The sequence below is a fragment of the Pelodiscus sinensis genome, chromosome 1 (assembly GCF_049634645.1).
Source record: "Pelodiscus sinensis isolate JC-2024 chromosome 1, ASM4963464v1, whole genome shotgun sequence".
Taxonomy (NCBI): domain Eukaryota; kingdom Metazoa; phylum Chordata; order Testudines; family Trionychidae; genus Pelodiscus; species Pelodiscus sinensis.
The window spans coordinates 48,731,100-48,747,553 of record NC_134711.1 but is presented as its reverse complement, the minus strand read 5'-3'; the positions used below and the strand labels follow the sequence as shown (position 1 = coordinate 48,747,553).

General features: G+C 38.6%; 1 protein-coding gene across 3 annotated transcripts in view; it reads right to left on the bottom strand.

The window, feature by feature from the left end:
* Positions 1 to 993: 993 nt before the first annotated feature.
* SAMTOR (S-adenosylmethionine sensor upstream of mTORC1) overlaps positions 994 to 16,454 on the bottom strand; it is a 55,956-nt gene continuing 40,495 nt past the window's right edge. For all 3 annotated transcript variants that reach the window (XM_075929578.1, XM_075929564.1, XM_075929568.1), the window contains 2 exons: positions 9,380 to 9,494; positions 994 to 4,659 (listed from right to left, as the gene is read on the bottom strand). In XM_075929578.1, coding sequence (XP_075785693.1) covers positions 4,030 to 4,659; positions 9,380 to 9,494 — 745 coding nt within the window. In that variant the 3' untranslated portion in view covers positions 994 to 4,029. The remainder of the gene's footprint in view (positions 4,660 to 9,379; positions 9,495 to 16,454) is intronic.

The following is a 16,454-nucleotide window of genomic DNA, read 5'->3' as shown; positions in this document are numbered from 1 at the left end:
GAGTGAGGAGGAGATTGGAAAGGGAGGTATATAGAATAGACAGGAAAGCAAAGGAAGTGAGTTATATTTGTTAATTTGAAGTGTTATATAATATTTAAGATTATAAAAAAATATTTCAGTAAACAAACATTATAAAAAATACCAAATTTTGCTTTTTAGTTACTATTTCTTGCTTCATAAATTGTTGTCACTCAACACTCCTCTCCAAAATGTTTTATACAGTAATTATAACTAGGCATGTAAACAAGTAATTAACTATACGATTAACTGATAAGCCTAAATGTATCAGTTAATCTGACTACTTGCATTCCCCCTCTTGCTACCTCTGTATCAGAGGCAGCATGGGGGTGAGGGAAAAATCAGTGCTGGGGATAGCTGGCTTAAAGACCGTTTCCTCCCAGCACTGGCTCGGCAGTGCCGCCTCCCTGATCCCTGCACATCTGCCTTTCTGCAGCAGCATGGGTGGGGAGAGGTAGGCCCAGGGAAAGGTATCCTGCAAAGCAGCCTTTATCCATGGTGAGCTTTGGCCACCACAGACAGAGGCTGATCTGCAGCAGCAGCTCTTGTCAGTGGGAGGTTCCAGCTCCCTGCTGACTTTTGGAGCTCAAGCCCCAGTGGACAGAGACTGTTTCATGGCAGCCTGCCCTGCCCCGCCCCGTTCCCCACCCCTGCAGCAGCCTCTGTCCTTGTGCTCCGGCCCCACTCCCAGGGAGCAGTGTAGGGAGGCAGGCAGCTGGTGTGTGCAGAGAACTGTTTTTTAAACTGGCTCCCTTGGTGGACCAGCTCCCACCTAGCACCCCACGCTGCTTCCCCTCCCCCCCGGGCTATAGAATAGTTGAGTAACTGATGAATACCTATTCGTTACTCGACTATTCAATTAACCAGTATCTAACATCCCTAATTATAATTTTATGTGGTAATGTATACAAATAACAAATGAACAGCTTCCAAGAAAAGACAACAGTCCCTAAAATAAGACACTGACAAAAGGGTTTTATTTTTTTTAATACATGTGCTTTGTTCACAAAAGTAGTGAAATAAACACAACATAAATGCCAACAAATATTTTGTGGTCTGCCTGCTTCCCTCTCCCTGACATCTGGAGTATGGGGATCTTTTTTCACATCTCAATTTTGAGGAGTTTCAAAACCTAGAGACATTCTTCTTGAACCTCCAAAACTGTATTTCTAAAAGCATGACATCTCTCTCCTGTTTTGACAGGCCAGAATAGCAGAAAACTCCTTTTCCTCATGCCAAACCATGCCCTCCATTTCTGGAAAGCATTTAGGGTATTTAGTTTGGGCAGCAAAAAGAACCACAGCTTCTATAATAATCTAGAGTCCTTGATTCACAACTAGAATGTCACCAAGTTGTCAGATAGGCTGAACTCAAACACTCAATTTTTAAAATTATTTCTGGTCTGAATTATTTATCTCTTGGTCTGAATTCCAAGCAGTATCCATCTGAATAACTGGTAAATGGAGTGTTAGCTTACATTAGATCAGTACACATATTTATGCTAGGTGGTAATAAATTCTGTATTTTTTTCTTAAAAGGAGTACCAATTAAAATAGCTCATGCACACTATGGAGCATAAGCAGAATCAGTATCAATAATTTCTGTAAACAATTGAGAATTTATAGCACCAATATTTAGCTTTAACATAACCACATCAAGCTGTATTTAACTTAATTAAAATACACAGTAGATGTATCAGCGGCTTTGTTAAATTTTTACTATTCTCTTAATTTATCATAAGTTTTAATTCAATGCTTCTGTCTAGTCTTAAAAGTGTTTACATTTTTAAATATAATTCTTGTTTTGTTTGTAAATAAATCGTCACTCAGTTAACTATAGCAATCAAGTTTTAAAAAATTCTCTATAATCTAATCTGATGTGCAAGATTTACAAAAAGCTTATGTTGAAGAATAAAGCAATTAAATTCAGTTTGTGAAAATTATGGTGTAAGTGGGGCCAACTGCCAAGAAAGTATAGAATAAAAAATAAAAGCAAATCAAGACATCTGAATTTGTTAAACTTCAGTGCAAAACTTCAATGGAATTGTTTTAAAAACAAAACTAAACCTAATAACCACCTAAAATTCACACTAGAAATGGCAATTGGTAATTTCTGAAGGATGAATATATTAGTTTCATAGGGCCTAAAGATCAATTTTATTGTTTGTGAAGCTACCTTTATAACACTAGTTAAAAAAATGTTTACATCTATTCTAAAGTTAGGGTCTTAAAGCCCACATTTTGGAACTTAATTCAAGCTACTTCTAGTTCGGTAGTTAGTTTCAAATGCACATGCAGCTACCTAACTTCAGATACCCAGGTTTGGCAATTATTTTTAAATAGCAAGCAAAAGTATTTAAAAAATGACCATTGTTTCTACACCAGTATAGACATTTGTTTGCAGAAGTTTACTATATATATTTAAATGAAATAGTTCTGAATGTGTACAGAATGGATTTTGTCTCAGTGCCAAACTGCAAAATTTTATAGAAAGTCACAGGAAGTGTCCAGTCAAATGCCTTATTTGGAATGGGGCCCAAATCTTGCAAATACTTAAGTATTCTCTTAACTTCACTTAAGTGAGTAACCCCACTGACCACTCATAAGTATATGCACATCCTTTAAAATGTGTAGAATTGAGTCCTAGTATTTACAAAATTGGCCTGCTAGAGTGTGGAAATGCTGCAATTAAGATCTATAGCTATAAAAGAATACTTAATCTTAGTATTTTTCCTACCCATAAGAATTTTGCTCTAAAACTTGTATGCAAAATAGAACTTTAGAAGAATACAGAAAACTATCCAATGTGGGCAATACTGATATGTTAATGCTACTTTAATAATGAAATTGCAAACACTTTCCAGCTTTGAATTAAAAAAACAAAAAGGTATTTAAACCTATTGTACTATATCCCATGCCAGAGCTAGTCTCTCATCAACATACACCTACTCCTACAGGTTCAACCTCTCTTGCCCGGGATTCTCTGGGGTCTGGTAACATCTGTGGTCCAACAGGACCATAGATGTTGCTAGACCAGAGAACCCCAGCCGCAGAGGTTGAGAACAGCTGGTAACAGAGCTGGTTTGGTCGGTGGGAGCCTGCAGGGGCAGTGATATGGGGTAGAGAGCCCTGGGAGCAGTTTCCACCTCATGTGGGGCTGGGGTCAGGGAGCAGAGCCCCATGAGTGGGCTGCGGGCAGCAGACCCAGGCAAGTGAGCTGGAGGAGGTCAGGTCTCCAGGACCTCCGAGGGCAGCTGCCAGGACAAGAGCCCAGATGCCTGACCTCCCCGGGTCCAGCAAATTCCCTTATTCGGGATCACTCAGGTCCCAAGGGTGCTGGACAAGGGAAGTTCAACCTGTATTATACCAGTGAGGTTTTACATGTGTACAGAGATGAGAGAATATGCTTCAATATTTTGGCATTACCTCAATTAACTGAAATAGAAAGAGCAACAAATCTTAAAGTAAAACCAATGTGCAAGTATTAAGGTTTCTTCAGCCCAAACTTACCCAGAATGAAACAACTTTCTCTAGTACAGAAAGTTTTTTCAGTGAAAAATATGGACAAGTTATAACCACCATACAGCTTACTCCAAACTTATTTGCGTATTTACTATCCAAGTGAAATTTACTTCTCAGAAATCCACCAACTCCAGTGTCATAAGCTCAACCATATTAAGAGCTAAAAATATTGAAACAAGACATTTAGTAAATTAAGTAGAATTCACATATTTCACAGCACTGAAGAAAAAAACCCGGTACCTTTCTGAAAATCCTAAAGAAAGTAACAGCAATTTATACTAGGACATGAGTCGTTTTTTGCAAAAAACATGTATTCTTCACTTTTTGTACAAGAATAAATTTTAAAATTCAAAAGTAGAAAAAAATAGCACTCTGTAAACCTTTGCATTTTTCTTTGCAAACCATTTTTATGTAACAAGCCCATGTTAGTATAGCAAAATTGGTTAAGCAATAAAGAAGTTTGGACTTAAAGGGAATTTCAACTGTTACATTAACTTAGAAGTAATATAGGATCTTCTAGCTCATAAAAAGGGACTGAGCTAGCTTGGCTTTCACCAGAGTCTGAGTCATAAGGGGCATCAGGAAGCTCCATGAAGGTATAAGCTAGCTGTTCATCTTCAATATCTGATCGAACATAGCAGGAAGTGTTAGAATATTCCTCATCTTCTACACTGTTGAAATCCTGTGGAATATACAACATCCCTGGATAGTTCCTGCTAACCAAGTCACTTTTAGTTTTCAGGGAGATTTTCCTAAATGCCATCAGGTGCATGTGAGAAAACTTTGAATACTTGAAACGTTTAAAGCCCAGGGATTCTATGGCAATCTTCCAGCTTTTCATCATCATAGCATGGCGATTCTGGTGGGAGGAATCAGGAGTGATTATAAGCAACAAGCCATTCAGCACCAGAAGTTCATGGGCCTTCTTGCAGCATATCCATCGTTGATAAGGTGATGGAAAGTAAGAAAGGAGAAGTGAGAAAACTACAACATGGAAGAGTTCTCCGGGTAGAGAATCAATAGGATTTTTCAGCTGTTTAAGAAAGGCATCTATAGCATCTTGTGCAAGCTGAAGAGGTTGATGAATTTGAAGGTTTAAAAAGTCACATTTGTATACACTCTGGTGAGAGAAAATATTAAAATAGATTAAGATTGCTCTCAGTAACAAATATTATGTGAATGAATACATGGGATGATTATGAAGAAGCCCCTAGATATTCCATACTTTTTTTATCTCTCTTGATACTAAATTGTGCTGTAGAATCTAAAGTTAATGGAAAGAATGCGAGCTATTACTGTTGCACATAAAGCCTTCAAATGTGAATCAATGCATTGACACCCAACAGCTCAGAAATGTGAACTACCCATTTTAATCTCAATTGGTGTCGCCTCTGAATCCTAAAGTTGTTAAAGTGTCACAAAAACTATTTCACTGATGATCATTTTGATAGAAACACTCAGTTACAGTGCTGGCCCCATATTCTCTGCTTGCATCTCTAAATGCTCAAATGCACTCATGCCTCATACTTGGTTGCAAAATCCTCTCCTTCTCAATTAACTATACATTGCCAATGCAAAAAATTATGCAAAATATGGGGCAGTATAAAATAAGCAATGCAATCCTAAAAACAATGCCACGACTCCTCTTTGGATTTGTAGTTTTCATTTTCATACCCAAGCATCCATTTAAATTTTTTTTTTTTAAATTTAATTGCTTTAAGGATCCAGGAAATTCACAGAATAACTTAAATCCAAATTACTGAAGAGTAAAATACTATTGTAATTCAATACACAGAGAATCAAACTCTTACTCCCTCGAAACACTGGATACTGCAAAAATAATTAACATGTTCCATGTGTTTTGTCAATTTAGGACACAGAATATATCTATTGGTGATTAATTATCTGACTTTTTTCATAAAAAGATGACAGTTTTAGGACAAAACATTTTAATGCTGTAGAGGCTCACTAAATTTGCATGGCTGACTGGACAATCTACTGTGAAATACTCAACTGCAAACTGGTAATGAAGATGAAATGCAAAAAAGTAGAAAAACATTTATGTAATGAACATTTGACAAATGGATGCTATTTTACAGTATAATAAAGATTCTGCAGCATACTTTGTACTGTAACTCATTCTTAGAAACTTCGCTACTCACTGCTTACTTTTTCAATGACAAAAGCTATTGAAAGTTACTGAAGTATGAATTAGAGAGCCCATACTGTTCTAAAGCTACTTGTCACTGTTTGCATTAACATTTTTTCCTTTTCTGGTTTTCTGTGTTTGTCTACATATAATTATTTCTTACTCAGAGACTGTATATAAAAGTTGTAAGATGTGCTCCAACTATTTTTCACAATGCAAGACAGTGGCGTGAAATGAACTGAGAATATACAGTAACTGGAATTTTCATTTGGTATTGTACAGAAACAAACCACCAAGTCCTTAGGGATGGAGAACCTTAACCCTTATTACTATGAATGTTTCAGCAATATGAAAGTAATGAATATAACACCAATTTATTATATTCTAAAAGCCCCAATTCTCAGAATACAGCATCCATATTTAAGATTTTGCATTTTATAAACATGGTCGTTAACTCCTGCTCTTTGTTTTCTGTCTGTGCTAGTTTGCGCTTCACCATTACTAGTTTCCATAGTAGCCACTTTACACTTTTATGGGTTACATTATGAAGGTCCGGTAAGTACTTAAAAATCTCCAACTCCTGGCTGACACGGATTAAGTTACCTTAGCAGCATCTTTAAGTTTATAAGTAATTTATCTGGGAATCCTCAAGAATTGATTGCTGTAACTTGATCTTACATTCTTCTATGCAATTACAAAGGGCCTTATATGAACTATGATTTTATTGGAAAAGTATGATTATTTTGAGATGAAATAGTTAATTTTGCTAAGTATATATATTCTTACATATTAGTTGATACTAGTGTTAAATTGTATAGAAAAATATATGTAGGACTTGCAGAAACAACTTTTCTATTATAACCATATATATCTTTAACAATGAAAAAAGCAGTAAGGGGTTCATGGACTAAGGACTAGATCCACCAAGGGATTTGAGTATTGTATAAGGGCAAAAGGATGGAATGACTATAGCCTAGTGGTTAGGACCCCCTCACCTCAGAGAGAGACCCAGGTTCAAGCTCACTCTCCTCATTTGGTGGGGGTAGATGATCCAGGTGTTCTACATGGCTCATCTATACAGAGATTTAGTGCATGCCAAGCCGCAGAGTAAGAGCTTGTCTATATATGCAGCTGTGCTACTGCAGCACATCTGTTGAAGACACTGTATGCTGATTGGAGAGAGCTCTCCCAATAACATAAAAAACCCACCTCCACGAGAGATGGTATCTATGTCAGCAGGACAGCTTCTTCCTCGGATATAGCCCTGTTCTCACCAGCACTTATGTTGCTCAGAGTGGATTATTCACATCCCTGAGCAATGTAAATTATGCTGATTCAAGATGTAGTGTAGACATAGCCTTAGTCCACAATTTTGTAGCTTGCTGCACATTAAGTCACTATGTGGATGCTACTGCTACACATTTAAGTTCTTTAGTGTGATCTGATCTACTGTTAAGACAGACATCAGAGTTTCTCAGCACCAGATAAAACCACACCGTGGAACATTTAGCATACAGCAACAGGGTTTACATAGTGTGCAGCAGGTTAGTGCACTACAGAATTAAACTATGGCTTTCCAAGCACCACATCTCTTTGTGGACAAGTTCTTATTAGTAATGCATACCTCCCACTTTTCCCGCACAAGCCACATTGTGTGGTGGTGTTAGGAATGCTCAGAACACACTTATCAGATGGAGACATACAAGCAAGACAGGTGGGGAATGTTTAGTTTAAAAATTCCACTGGGGCATTGGCACCTAGACACCTAGACTGAGGCAGATATGCACATTCTCATTGGGTAGTGCTTAAATGTTGGACTCAGTAGTGCTTAAATCCTTTTAGGGATCCAATATCAATTCCTAAAAGGTTTGCAATACCACATAAAGCAGGGATGGGCAATAATTTTAAAAAGGGGCCCCTGGCCACCCTGGAAGGGGTGGGGCCAGGAGACTTCTTGTGCTCCCAGCCCACAGACCCTGATTAGCCTGAGGGTGGAGGAATCACATGAAATCTAGGCACTGCAGCAGGAGGAGAATTTGTGCACTCCCCCTTAGCCCCAGGCCAATCAAGGCCTAGGGGAGTGTGTGAAGACCCTCGCACCCCTGCCTTTGCCCAGCCACTAGGGAGAACTGCTAGCTATTTTAAAACAGCTCTCAGTTCCCTCTGGTGCTGTGCACCCCTGGCAGGAGAGGGTTAGGGTTAGGAGAGGGTTGCACACTCCCCCATCTCCAGGTCTTGATTGGCCTGGGAGTGGGAGGGCGGCCATGTTCTGGATCTACCAGCTTGGTGGGTTGGATCCAGCCCATGGAGGCTGTCTTACCCACTCCTGACATAGGGCATCCTCTGCCTAAACAATGCTATACAACTGCAAACAATAAGCCTTTATACAAAGCAGCAAAAAAAGGACAGCATTATACTCAAGCTGTTACTATTACTGAACCCACATCTATTCTATATAATCCTGACTCCACACTCACTGTGAACTAGTATTGAAGAATACAAAGGCTGATATATTACTGTGTTAAAATATAACCATTCCCTTTGACTGAAAGCAAATTTGGTCATGCACTGATTTGAATAGCACTGCTCACAATGGAAGCTTTTACATTTTTACTTTGGCTTTACAAAGTTTAGGTGTAGTATGTATTAGCTTCCAATTACATTTCTAAAATAGGACATTGCTCATTCACTTCAGGATTCTTAAAGACGGTGGGTGTGGTTAAAGTTTTAAAATCAAGATCTATTCCTTTTATATATTCTCATCTCCCTCCTACTGTCTTGTGACTCACATTTGTTGAAGAGACTCCTTACTTCATGAGGGAGAGTCTGATTAATCATCAATAACATAAGTAAGGCCAAGAGGAGGGGACAAAATCAGTACATAATAATTATAGGAAGTTTAAAACATTTTAGGATTTTTCCAAAAACAGAGATTGCACTGGTTTAGCTAAGAATGTTGTGTTGCACAGATTTAATTAAGCTAGTGCAATTTTGTGTGGGTATACATTTAGCCCTAATTTCTGTGCTGTTTGTTTCATGCAGCCAACAGCTCTGATATAGTATATTTATGTTGCTCTAAATTGAAAGTCATTTGTCTTCTCTTATTTTTAGCTAGCGAAAAAATGAAAAAAAAATGCCTTTAAATATATCCTGCATGTTTATGGGATTTGACAGGTATCCCTCTCCTTGTTTAACAATAAAAATTAATTCACTTATTGCACCTCCAAGCTGAATAAGACAATCTTCACACGCTTGAGAGCCAGGACACACCTATTGGGGCTTCAGCCTTTCAAGAGGCACCTGCAGGGACTTGGGACTTCAAGGCCTGCTCTTACTGAATCCCCTACCCCAGAGTTCTCAAGTTTTCCAGCTGCTCTCCCAAGTCTGGTAGGTGGAAAAGAGGTTCAGGGCTCTGCAAGCCACACTTTTACAGCTACAGAGTTGCATGTGGCTTATAAGTCATTGTTTGGCCATCCTTGATTGATGTCTTTTTGTGACTGTTTTAACAATCTAAGTTTATCTTAAAATATTTTCTTCATTGACATGGGTTCTGAGGAGTGCTACCTACACTTCCCCCATACCCTCAAAAGCCTCAGAATACCAGCTTTTAAAACGGACCCATATTCCCTTAAGTCTTTTACTGTAGAATACGTAATTCAGACTAAAAATAAATTCAGCCAACATTACATACCTCAACAGCCGGGACGATGTCTATGCCGACAGTCAAGAATTCTTCAAACTTCAGAAATGGATTAAAGCAACTGCCAACATCAAGTAACCTAATCTTTCCTGAGGGGGACAGCAACCTAAGAAAGTAGAAATTCAGTTTTATCAAATGCTGTTTATTGAAGGCATATTCTGAATTACACAAGTAGAGCACAAGAAGGTTATGTAGAACAGTAAGCGCTGATTAAGTAATAGAAGAGAAAATTATTTTTGTTTGTACCCTGAAGGTGCTTACAGTAGGCCCACTGAGCTAAGGAGATGATCTCTGATCTGAAGACTGTGCAGTGCAGGCATAAGGTGAGAGACAATGGCTGAACAGACACACCAGGTGGGGAGCACAAGGCAACAGAATGATTCTGATAAATGCTGAGTTTTATGACTGTTGCTTACTCTGGGTGATGTCACTTTTTCAAGCATAAGAGCTACTGAGAGCACTGTATGAATGAGAATTACCATTATTAAAAGGTGAAGAATGATATTATACCAATGTTACAACTTAAAAAAAGATTTAGGAATACTGTGTAGGTTTTGAATAAACTTGTGGTTAACAGCAGATGCACTAGTTTCATAATATGGTTAAAAATACCTTTCAAAACAAGAAGCTATAAATAAAATATCTGAACCTACTGTATTTGAGAGTTTGTCTGTGTGTTTATCTATTTGAGAACTCCTAAAGAGTGAGAGTGAGAACCACTGAATTCAGTATACAGTTTCCTCTTATCATAACTTAAGACACAAGGGTTTGGTTGTGCCAGGAAAACATGATATGCCTGGAATGGAACTGCGTCTCATAAGAACAAACAGAAGAAACACAGAATAACCAAAATCAAGATCAGTCCTCAAAACTGGCATGACTGAGTGAATGCTGAAAGGAGGTTCAGGGTGGACATGTATAGTGTCACCTCTTCCTTCAGCTCCAGCACAGCACTACAGCAGCAGCTCTGTTCTGGGGCCGTGGGATGAGGTACCTCACGCCTCTCCTCTCCCCACCTCCTTCCCCTCCAGCCATAGCAGTTCTGTGCTGGAGCCCAGGAGGGGACACCTCCCCTCACCCACTCCATGCTTGGGCCAGAAGGAGGTGCCTTGCCCCCATCCATGGAACCTAGCCCAGAGCTGCCCCAAAGCTGCTGCAGGACAAGTGGTCTTTTCATGGTTCCCACCATGCCTAACCTGGATCTTCCTCAAACAGGGGACATACACCCCTCCCTGAGCTGTGCCTGCTGGAGCTGAAATGGTTATGGAGAGATGCTTCTTATCTAGCCCCAATCTGCTGCCATAAGATAGAACTGGGGTAGTCCTCTACTCAGGACAGCCTGCATTCTGAACCCCTCATATCCAGCCCTGAGCAACCATTTAAATGGAAGCACGTACATTTTCACTTCATTTTCCAACAAACAAAAATTGAGTTAAGAACCTGAGCAATGCCAGGTAAATCTTCTAGTACATAAATGTTAGATCTCATATAGCATTTTTGTTTTCTTTGTAAAGAACCATGCAGATGACACTAATAATTTTACACATACAAAATGTGAGATTACAAATGACAAGACACTAAATTTTTGTTCTTTGACATATCTGTTGAGCACTCAAGTCCAATATGGGTCTCCAACCTCCCTTTCTCTTTGAGAAAATAATGAGAGTAGAAGCCTTTGCCTCAGATGTACTGGCATAGGCTCTGTAACTCTCATGCTGAGGAGATGGTTTACCTCTTGACATAGAAAGACTCTTGTGAGAAGGGTCACTGAAGGACAGATGAAGAAGTAGATGGCATATACATTCTGGAGGATAACCAACACCTTTTTTGGGAGTGGGGGGGGGGGGGGGGGAGTTATCAATTCCTAGCTACCGTGGGAGATAAAGGCAGTGTCTGAAAGGAGTGGGGTTTCCCAGCATAACGTAGCAAGGAGAATATTGTACAGGTGCCTCAACAAAGCCAGCAAAACTACCTCTGAGACTGAGAGCAGATAAAGTTAGTTGTTATCCTGACTCTATTCACATGGATAAATTTAGATTTCTCTCTCAAGATCTGTGATGAGTGTTGAGATGCTTCTCAATAGCTTCCTCTCACAACCTGAACTCATTTTTGGCCCGACCCCAGAGCCAAGGGGGCCCCACAAAAATCTACTAGCCTGGGCACCCCTAAAGTCTGGTGTAGAAGGAGTATATGGGGCATGTCTTTCTGCTTCTTAGTCCTAAATTTTTCTTATGGATTGGGAAGAAAATACGAGTGCCCACACACTGATTGCAATTTCTCATTCATACACCTTTCATTCTACAACCTGCAACACCAGTAGTTAGGGTCTGAAACACCCTGAGGGGCTGTGAGCAGGTTTCAGGGGGTTTGTCAAAACAAATCTGAGAGTAAAGGACCAGCATTAGGCTCACCGGGGCCCACAACAGAAAGCTGAATCCCAAGCCCCACTGCTCAGAACTGAAGCTCAAGACCTTCCTCCCAGGAAGGACATCTGAGCAAATGTTCTGCTTGCTACCCCTTAACAACAGTCCTAGTTTTTAATCTACTGAAGACTGTTGTAACAGCATGGTGGATTGTGGAATTTTTATTGTGTGCTGGGGGCAGGAGGGAGCCTCCAAAGGTAATAGGTTGAAAACCCCTGCCCAAAACTCTATTATTTTCTGACAAAGGGTAGCTGGAAAAAAAAAAAAAAGCTTTCAGCATATCATTTGGTGTCACTACATTAGCATGAAGATCAGTTGAGTGATGTAAGCTATTCCCTCCTGCTGTACAGCTTTCAGTACCTACACTGCTCCTTTTTTTTTTTTTTTTTTTAAAAGGTGGTGTGACCCTAGAATTGACACCCAAATTGAATGGCATATAAAATACATCTGTTGGCAAGAAAGGCTCATTAGAATATTCCTGTCACATAGACCTTTTATTATTTCAAAATTGCTTTGTGGAACCTCTTGAACCCAAAGGATATTTATCAGAAAGTCTAAATATTGGCTTTCAAATATATCTGTTTGACTGCATAAGGAACTTTGTCAATGTCAGGAAGACAGTCCTTACGTTTTAAGTTATTATTTGTTTATCTTAAATGAGAGAAGTTTTACCAAAACCGACTGCTCTTTTTGCCTTCTCAACTGATGAAAAAGGTCCTGGCAACAATGGTGGAAGTTTTGGCAGGAACTGCAAAGTAGTGGAAAGACCTTCCAAAACCAAAAATTTCTAAGACGATCTACAGAGACAAGACTGTTCCACCGACAGTCTGCATGAAGGATCTGAATTTCCTGACTAGAGATGGCCACATTATCTTGAAAAGACATGAAAAGCTTAGATTCAAAGTAGTCCACCAGCAGCTGTTTATAACAGGTCATAATCAGAACCAACTTTTGGATCCAATCTGACTGACTGAGTAGACTAATAAACACTGTTGGAGTCTTATTTGTTGGATCCTACCTGGTTCTACTTAAAGAAACAACAACAAGGAGTGCCATGAACTAAAGAACTGACTGCTTTATTGACAAGAAAAGGATCCCAAGGGTTCCTGTCCTGATGGATACAAGAATTTCCTAATAACTAGGCCAGAAAAGCTACCCAACACCATGAGGGGGAATCCTTCTGTGGAGGATCCAAGACTTTTTCTTAAGCAAAAACCTGGAGAGCTATTTCATACAACATTACTTGCTGGTACCTCTTGAACCAGAGCCCTTCCCTTCTAAAACATTCAGTTCCCAAGACTTCCTCTGGGACAACTTTGGAGGAATATTTTATCAGGACAACAAGTCTTGGATCCTGACTTATTCCTCCCGCATCTTCATAAATGAAGTGAACTTAATAGTCAAAAAAAAAAAAAAAAATCAAACTACACAATCCGCTCTGCCCATAAACTATAAGCTTGGTGCAGTGAGTCAGGTGGGGGTAGGATTTACTGTCAAGATGTTCTTACAGGTGTTTGGCTCCATTTACGATAACCAAAAGGCTGCTTGTCTGTGTGCTTAATGATGTGTTCCGTGTCAACTTGTGCACTTAGTGTCCGCAGCAGACCCCAAGAGAGCCCCGAAAGACCACAAATCAGATAAGGATCAAAGGTGTCTAGCCAGATTTATTGTTAATCAAAGTACTGTAATAGTTGTCAGTAGACTTTACTGAACCACAATGCATGTGTCATTTGTAACAATGGAATGACTCAATCAATGGGAAATTTCCATTCCCCCTAGGTCATCCAAAGACTGTCTCCCTCCGCCCCGCCCTCCCAAGACACCACTTTATATACAGGTACTAACAACTTACATATCACTGCTGATGTGTCAGGTTGCCACCCTCTGACATTGTCTGGTTACCACACTTTGATACTACTTAAATACTACCCATCACCCTGTACCTCATGATTTGATTATATCATCTTTATTCATGATACTATCATTTTAGACCCCTTCCTGAACCTGGGTCTGTATCCCTGGGGAGTATGTACCAAGGTGTGTGTGTTTTTCAATGAGCTGATGGTACAGAATATAGCTGAGCCACAGTCCTATTGTAATTGTGCTTTCTGCCCATTCTAAACTATACCGATTGTGTCTAGAATTACAACTGACGTCAATGGATTATGTGAGTACTGCGCATCTTTGAAAAGTCAGGACCTGATAATATATATCAAGTATTTTACACAAATGGCAGAATACTCCATTCATCCTCCCATATGATTGCCATTTAAAAGAGCTGAAGCAGGATGTGAATGCTTTACTACACTGCCAGGAGACAATCATTTAGGTTAACCATATCCTTATTGAAGGAAGAAAAAGATGCATCACCGAGAATGGTGCATTAATATTCTGATTTTGAGCTGAGAAGACCTTTGAGAAAAACTTATTCTATAGAGCATAACTCTAAAGCATCAATGGAGAATGGCAGGGGACTTTTGTCCTCACTTGTATTTTTGTTCAACATTTATTTTACCTAAAATGAGGCACAATTTAGCTCACATTCTTAGTTCACTCTATGTTTAATAACTGTATGAATAACAGAAAAAAGGTCAGCTTTTTTAGTCAAGGTACCACTATCTGTCTCTCCTCTAAAGGATGATTATTTTTCAGGATTGAAACAACAATGGACTTCCAAAGAATATACTGGAAACTGTGTTTGATACAGTTGCACATAACTGTCTATAATTTTAGATTACAGAAGCATGTGGTGAAGCTGCCTGCTATTCAATATAAAGATAAAATTATGTTCCTGCAATTTGTCATGGTGCATTTTCTTCCCTCATCCTACAAAATAACATTTCTATTTACCACAAAGCAGAACAGTACACAGGCAAAACCAGTAAATATAGTTAGGCTCAATACTTTTCCTTTAAGTCTTTGAAAGTAACACCATAACCGAGATTAAAGAATTGTGTAACTATACATACAAAAAGCAAAGAAAATAGAAGGGGACAAGTTTGAAGGGGGAAGTGCCTAGCATGCCTATTTCCCCTTTCTTTAAATGGTCTTTATCATCCAAAAGAACAGACATTGCATTCAGCAACACTGGACTAGCAGTGCAAAAAACAATGTTGGACTTTCCTCAAATGACCATACAGAGGATTTCTGAACTTAAATTATATATATTTGAAAAAAATACAGATTTAGGTGTAAACAAGCAGCAGTGCATCAGGAACTATGTAGGAGGGTCTTAACTGCTATCAACAAATAGCATCTGTTGCCTCAAAAGCTGGCAAAAACTATAATGGTCACAATTATTTTCAATTGAAAGATAAGGCAAGAGTGTTTGAACCCTAAGCTTCCTAGTAGGTGCAGCTGCAATGCTAATTACATGAAGTTTATTTATTGTCAAATGGGAGAGAAGAGAATGGATGAATTTATTTCCACCTATAGTGAAATAATACAACTTAGCTAGGGGAAAAGGATGGGGAGAAAGAGGGTTAAAAGAAAGAGGTTATTCACTTTTACACCTAAAATTAATGAAGCCTCTTGGAGAGACAGTAGTTCACATTTTAGCCACAGTTAACTAGAAAGAAGGATGAAGTCAGGTAGTTGAAATCAGTAAACAACTGGTCAAAGAGGATACTAAATCCACATAACCACTACCAACTTTTGCATGACAGCTGACAGAAACACACGAGACATATAATCAGATTGTTACATTTTCTTTCACGGTGAGTAAATCACTCAAGGTGCAACAGATTCTAATTAACTGTAACTATTAAGCTTTCTTAGTTATAAGGCTTCCATACACATACAATACTGTTATAACATACCAAAAACATTTCCAAGTATGTGGTATTAGAGGAGAAAATGTTAAAATTAAATTCACTCCTGAAAGGCAATCTTGCACAATTTTAATTCCAGATTCTGTAACAGTACCAACTAATTTCTGCCTACTTTCACAGTGTTGTATCTAGTCAAATAGACTGCATTTAAGATGTAGTGTATCAAATTATTACTGTTAGCCAAACTCTTTGAACATTATTGCTTCTTGAAGTAAGTCACGGAAACTTTTAATTACTATAGTTTATCACACTACATAGGATAATTGGACAAAAAAAGCAATTATAAAATGTATGCCGGAACTAAACATTACCATTAATCTTTTTTGAAGGATGGCTAGCTGAAGTATCAACCAAATTTATTTTCTATTTACATCCCACAAGCTGCATTTTTTCCCTTTCTGAACTTCCATTGCATACTAGAAATTAAAAACTGATTCACTTTTTGCTGTACAAAGAAAATTTGCACCAGCATATCCAAATTTACTATCATACGCTTACACATAGAAGAAACCAACTTAATGGTCAACAATTACTGTGTTTATAACCAATGCAAATGCTAAGTTAAGATTTTAAATTCAGCAAGAGGTGTTTCTACTGTATGTATAGATTATGAGGGAGTTTTATTACATGAGGATGAAACATTGAAAAAATGAGACCCAGTTTGTCAAACAGTTTACATGTTGGTGAAATAAATGTGCAGATATAGACAGAATGATCAGATACCCAAACAATGTAGTCTTACAGTAGTAAACTAACTGTAAGGCAAGCATTCCTCAAACGAACTGTCCTCAACCTTATTTGATTGATCCCCCA